Source organism: Vitis vinifera, chromosome 14 (assembly GCF_030704535.1).
Source record: "Vitis vinifera cultivar Pinot Noir 40024 chromosome 14, ASM3070453v1".
Lineage (NCBI taxonomy): Eukaryota > Viridiplantae > Streptophyta > Magnoliopsida > Vitales > Vitaceae > Vitis > Vitis vinifera.
This window is the reverse complement of record NC_081818.1, coordinates 13,303,301-13,309,817: the sequence shown is the minus strand read 5'-3', so window position 1 is coordinate 13,309,817 and position 6,517 is coordinate 13,303,301. Positions and strand designations below refer to the sequence as shown.

Sequence of the window (6,517 nt, the reverse complement as noted above, 5' to 3'; positions counted from 1 at the left end):
TTATGATATTCTTCCTTCCAACATTATTAATGATGTTAGAGGCATCCCCATTTTTAATAATGATGATGTTGAGATTTATTAGGGTTTTTTTAAAGATGGCAAATTTTCATGTCAAGTCTACTATGTAGTCCATTAGGAACCAAACAACCATACCCCCAAAGAGGACTAACAGTATTAGATTTGGATATCATTTAGGATTAAATTTCTTTTGTGGTTACCAATACTTTGTTAAATCACACATACGTGGTGATCCCTAGCATGTGTGATTTTTGCAATAATGAGGAAGAACATACAAATCATAATTTTAAACATTGTTATCTTATTAGGAATATTTGGAACATGGTTAATACAACTTAATACTTAGTGCTTATGACTTAAAGTTAAATTATTAACTTAAAACTTATTATCTATTTCTTACTTTCAAATTTTAAAATTGTCCATTATAATCAACCTACATTCATTGATATAAGTAATTAGGTTATAAAAAAACTAATTTCATTTAATTAATATTATATAAATTAAATTTACAATGTTTTTATAAAATCAAAATATAAGTCATTTTTAAAAATAACTTATCAAAACAAATTTTTTTGTTTTTTATTTTTAAAAAACTGTTTTTAGGTTAAAAAATAAAAAAATAGTTTTTAAAAACATGCTCCAAGTATTGAAGACGATTTTAAACACAACACCACTAATTGTTATTTCAGTCTTATCAACAAATCACAATGAATAAATAAAATAAAAAGGCAAAAGGAAAGGAGGAGCAACTCAATTACTAACTGGGAGAGACACCAAACCCAAACAAGGCAAATTCAATCCACATCCAGACACTTTTCTCATCTTCGCCCTAAAGAAACTGACCAGGCAAATGCGCTTCCCATTAAAAATTACTCTACAAAACTCGTGCAAATGGGATAAAAAGGGTTTTCCAACATTAAACATATCCTCATCCATTCTTTTGAGACCCGATCTTGGAACAGATTTAGGGCAAACTCCTGCATTTCCCAAGTGAAATGACATTTCCAAACTAATTCAACAACCTTGTTTGGATTTCCAAGGTGCTTCAGGACTTCCCTATATTTCCCTTTGCGTTGGCAGACAAAAGTTGGCCAGCTCCCGTAACTCCATTGAGAGAGGCATCATACTATCTATGGGGAAGAAAGAAAGACTTTAAACGCTTGATAACAATCATCTGTCCAAGGTGTCCTTGCCACAAATTGATTAGGAAAGAACAGACATCTCAGTTTTAAGCTCCTTATGGGGCCAAATCATGTGTCTAAGTTAGCTAGATTGGTCAGTGGGTACCTTCCCTGCACCCATTCCAAGCTTGGAAACTACAGTTGCTGGGAAGTAATATGCTAGAGCTAGTTTCTACCGAATTGCTTGTTATTGGGGCAGCTGCTGGCATCCCGCATTTTCCCCATTGCCAGAATCACCTTGGCATATACTGCAGCAGTTGATCACCTACTCCAGCAAACCTTATCAGGAGAGGATAATTTTGGATCATTTGAATTGAAGGCTTTCCAGGACTTGCTCACAGGACAACATCATAAAAACAATATTGTAAAATCAAATGGGCCAAAATAATCTTACCATCATAATTTGCTATCATATCTGAGAGTTTAGCATGTTCCCATGAAAATTATGATGCAAAACTGCATCTATGAAATCTCATTTGTGTTAGTACAGAAATAAAACATCAAAGATACAAGACAGCATCATCAACTAATCTTTATATGATTGGGTGCCAATCCTTGAATTGGTGGATCAGCTTCATATGTTTACAAGGCCACTGACTTAAGCAGAAGTCCACAAAAGCAAATGTCAACAAAACTCATCTTTCTCTTCCATTTGCACTGCAAGGAAGGATTTCATTTCAATAAGCCTTGAGGGAGATCTAGAGTGTCAGACCATTTTTGAATTATACTGTCTGAAGCAAGTCTATTTGGTTCCCCAAACATTTGAAACAGCTCTATTTCCCTTTTGAGAATCACTCATGAGATGACATAAAATGCAGTCATGCTCGGACCTTCGCTTTTCTGATTCCAGACCCAGAATAGGATGGGGGCTTCAATTTGTCCTAATAAGGAAAGATATTACTTCCAGATAATATGCAACTGCCCACTGAATCCTCTTATGTCTTCAGCTGAACTTGTATGAGAAGGGCCAGTAGCACCACCAAGGTTTTACTTCTACCAACAAATTATGGGTTTTTACATGACACTAACCCCAGACCCTTGTCATATAGTTTGAAAGCTGGATTATTAACATCACTGACCTCTTAATTAGAGGCCTTGAATGTTCCCTTCAGTAATAGCAATCTAGATTTCCAAATTAAACGAATTCCAATCAAAATTCCCAGGCCATGATGATGGAAACTCCAATGATGACTGACTCTTGGCAAATTCTACAGAAGCAATGACTAATCATAATTTATGGCAACAAATATACTCTAATCTGAACATAACTTTAGCACTGCAAATATTCAATCCATCATAATTCATGGCATCTTAAACCTTTCTAGGAGAGCTAGACTTCCGAAAAGTTTGTGGTTGTCAACATGATTCCCAAAGAAAGACTGAATAAGGGAGTTCAAATGACGGAAAATCTAGCCTTCCAAAAAATTTTCAGCCACAACCAATGTATGCATGATCTCCTGTACCAAAAATTACGCTAGACAGTTGAAGTTGAATGGTTCACTGCTTTGGATATTAGTCCAATCTCTGGTCTGTTAAACAGAGGCCAAAACCCACCATTGAATCCATGTTAACAGGGAAACAAAAGCAATTATTTACAAACACAAGCCCCACCCAACTTGAAGGTCTGGACTGGAGACCTTAAGTTTGTAAACCATGGCAACCAATCATCTCTTTTGGCGTTCTTTACAGGTTTTACGTAAGTCACCAATTAGCGAAGTATATGAACCATAATCTTGAACAAGTCCTTTCTCACTTTGTAGCTTATCAAAATCCTCCCTGTTTCCATGCTTGCAGTGTCCTTCAAGTAGGATGTTATATGTAATGTCATCGGGAACCACTCCTAAATTTAGCATTGCATCTAAGAGCATATTAGCATTTTTCATCTGCCCTTGCTTGCAAAGCCCATTCAGAAGCACATTATAGGTTACAACCCCTGGTACATGGCCATCACATTGCATCTCCTTGAGCAACTTAAAACCCGTCTTAACATCTCCCTTCTTACAAAACCCATGAATGACCATCGTATATGTGGCATCGTCTGGTTTTATACCTGCTTCCAACATCTCTCTCAGTGTTCTTTCTGCTTCGATAACTTGTCCCTCTCTGCAAAACCCTGAAATGAGGGCTGTGAAAGCCACATTATCCAGCTCAATCCCTTCTTTAACCATTTCTTTCCTAATTTCCAGGGCTGATTCTAAATCTCCCTCCTTGCAACATCCATCAATGAGCATTGTATATGTAAATTTGTCAGGCTTCAAACCCCTCTGAGTCATCTCAATCACAAGCTTCTTTGCTTCTCTCAAATCTCCAACCTTGCAAAGGCCATTAATCAGAGTATTGTAAGTGATCACATCCGGTTTCACACCTTTCCTCAACATTTGCTGATAAATTTCCATACCCAAATCAGCTCTGCCCGTTACACAATGCCCATTGATCAAAGTGGTGAAAGTAACATCATTCGGAACTAAGCCTCTGTCACACATCTCCAAAAATAACTTATTCGCATCATCCAACTGACCCTCTTTACATAACCCATTAATCAAAACACTATAAGTAAAAACATCAGGAAAGACCCTATTCTCCATCATGAACCTCTTAAGCCTAAACCCTTGATCCAAATTCCCTGATTTACAATACCCGTTAATCAAAGTATTGAAACTAACAACTGTAGGCCGCAAGCCCCTCTTCCCAATTTCACCAAACAACAACTGGGCTTCATTTATTTTATGCTCCTTACACAACCTATGCATCAAAACATTGAATTTACAAACATCTGGTGGGTACCCGCAATCCAAAATTTCCTCATAAAACGCCCACGCTGGACTGGTCAAATTCAATTTCATCAATCTATCAAAAAGGTAGCCGCAAGAATGAAATGGAATTTGCAAATTATGCTTTCTAACCAACCTAAAACACTGAATAGCATCCGAGAAATAGCCAGAATCGGTATAAGCATTCATCAAAACACTGAACACCAAATTCGATTGATGGGTACCTCTAGCTTCAAGAACTGAAGTGAAGACGGAAGAAGCCGAGTTCTTCCCTTTTCGAGAGACGACGAATTGGAGAAGAGATTGGGCCTCCGAAAGCATTTTGTGGGTGCAGAGAAAGTGGGTCATAGTGCAGTAGGAGTGAATAGAGAGGCGAAAGTGGTGTTGAGTGGAAAGCCATTTGAAGAAGGAGAGAAGAGAGGGTGGGGAGAGGGAGTGTGGGTTGAGGTTGATTAGATCGATGAGGTGATTGGGCGTGAGTGAAGGCAGGATACGCTTGAGAGAGGAGTGGAGAGGCTTCGTTGGTGAGACCTTGATGGCCTCGGAAATGGTTGTGAGGATTGGGTCGTGGCAGTGGGAGGTGGGTGGAGTCATCCATGTGGAGAAACAGAGGAAGCCGCCTCTGGGTGAGGAGAGGAAGTTGCGTGTCGTTAGGATTTTTGGAGTGGCCATACCGGGCTATGATTTCTTCTTTCTGCTTCTGACCTAGTCCATCATCAGGTATATGGATTTTCAGTAAGATTACGACAGTTTTAAAAAATATTTCGTAAATTAGTGTAGCAATAAAAATAATTTCAAATTTATCATAGTTTTATCCAAGTAAAAAAAGAAAATAAATTATAAATAAAAAATCGTCTTTTCAAAAGATAATTTATGAACTTTTAAAAATATTATAAAAAAAAAAATCATCTTTCCAAAACACGATTTCTAAAATTTCATTTTTTATATGAGAAATCGTCTCTTTAAGAGACGATTTCAAAAAAATTTAAGAAATGAGAAATCCTCTTTAAAAAAGAAGATTTTCACATGAGAAATAAGTGAGAAATCGTCTCTTAAAAAAAGACAATTTCCACATAAAAATCAGAAATTAAAAAAAAAAAAACCCAAGTAGGCAGCACAAAAGTGAGAAATTCTCATTTAAAAAAAAAACAAAAACAAAACCTTAAAAAATCCATTTTTTCCCTTCTTTATTCTATTTATACAATAATACAATTATTATAAATATATATTATAAAATTAATTAATTTTATTTACTAAATTTAATATATAAATAATACACTAAATTTAATATAAAATAAATAATATTTACATATTATTTTTTTCTTTCACTTTGGAATTTAAAAAAAACTATTATCAATTTTATGTGAAAATTGAGTTTTAAAAAAATTATTATTAAATTAATAATAGTTTTTTTTTAATTCCAAAGTAAGAGAAAAAATAATAGATTATTTATCTTATATTAAATTTAGTAAATAAAATTAATTAATTTTATAACATATATTTATAATAATTGTATTATTGTATAAATAGAATAAAGAATGAAAAAGTGGATTTTTGAAGGGGTTTTTTTTTATTTTAAGTGAGAATTTCTCACTCTTAGAAGTGGTGTGGAAAATAGGCGATTTTCCACTTGAGATTTTTTTATTTTATTATTATTATTATTATTTTATTTTAAGTGAGAATTTCTCACTTTTGTTGTTGTCTATTAAAGAGACAATTTCCTACTTAGTTTTTTTTTTTTTTAAGTAAGAATTTCTCATATATATATATATATATATATTATTTTTTATTTTTGAAATCGTGTCATGGAAAGACGATTTTTTTTATAATTTTTTTAAAAGTTCATAAATCGTATTTTGAAGAGACAATTTTTCACTTACAATTTATTTTCTCTTTCCTAACTGGACAAAACTACGGTAGATTTGAAATTATTTTTCCTACTACAATAATTTAGGAATTATTTTTTAAAACTATCATAGTCTTATAAAAAATCCTATGGTACCTCTTTCCTATCCTTTATTCAGATATTTTATAAGAGTATGGTAATTTTAAAAAATAATTCTTAAATTACCGTAGTAAGAAAAATAATTCCAAATTTACGGTAGTTTTTGCGAGGTATGAGGGAAGGATATATATATATATATATATATATATATTTAAATGTCCCTTCAAAAGACAATTTATGACCTTTTTTTTTTTTAAAAAAAATCGTCTTTCCAAAAGTTCACCAAAAAAACCGTCAAAAAAAAAAAAAAGTAATTGGAAATCATCTCTTTAAGAGACAATTTCCACCAAAAAATAAAATAAAATAAAATTTAAAGAAAAGGTCTACAAGCTTAAGAAGGCATTATATGGGTTGAAGCAAGCACCACGTGCTTGGTATAGCAGAATTGAAGCTTATTTTGTCAAGGAGGGCTTTGAAGGATGTGGTTACGAGCACACTCTCTTTGTCAAAACAGAAGAAGGAGGTAAGAGGTTCTTAATTGTGAGTTTGTATGTGGATGACTTAATCTTTACTAGGAATGATGCATGCATGTTGAAAGCTTC

The 6,517-nt window shown here is 33.7% G+C and overlaps 1 protein-coding gene across 1 annotated transcript; it reads right to left on the bottom strand.

Annotated features, from left to right (window-relative positions):
* Positions 1 to 1,566: 1,566 nt before the first annotated feature.
* Positions 1,567 to 4,671, bottom strand: LOC100241270 (putative pentatricopeptide repeat-containing protein At1g09680). The gene has a single exon (XM_002263554.4). It carries the CDS (start codon positions 4,640 to 4,642, stop codon positions 2,864 to 2,866), a length of 1,779 nt encoding a protein of 592 aa, XP_002263590.1. The 5' UTR covers positions 4,643 to 4,671; the 3' UTR covers positions 1,567 to 2,863.
* Positions 4,672 to 6,517: the final 1,846 nt, after the last annotated feature.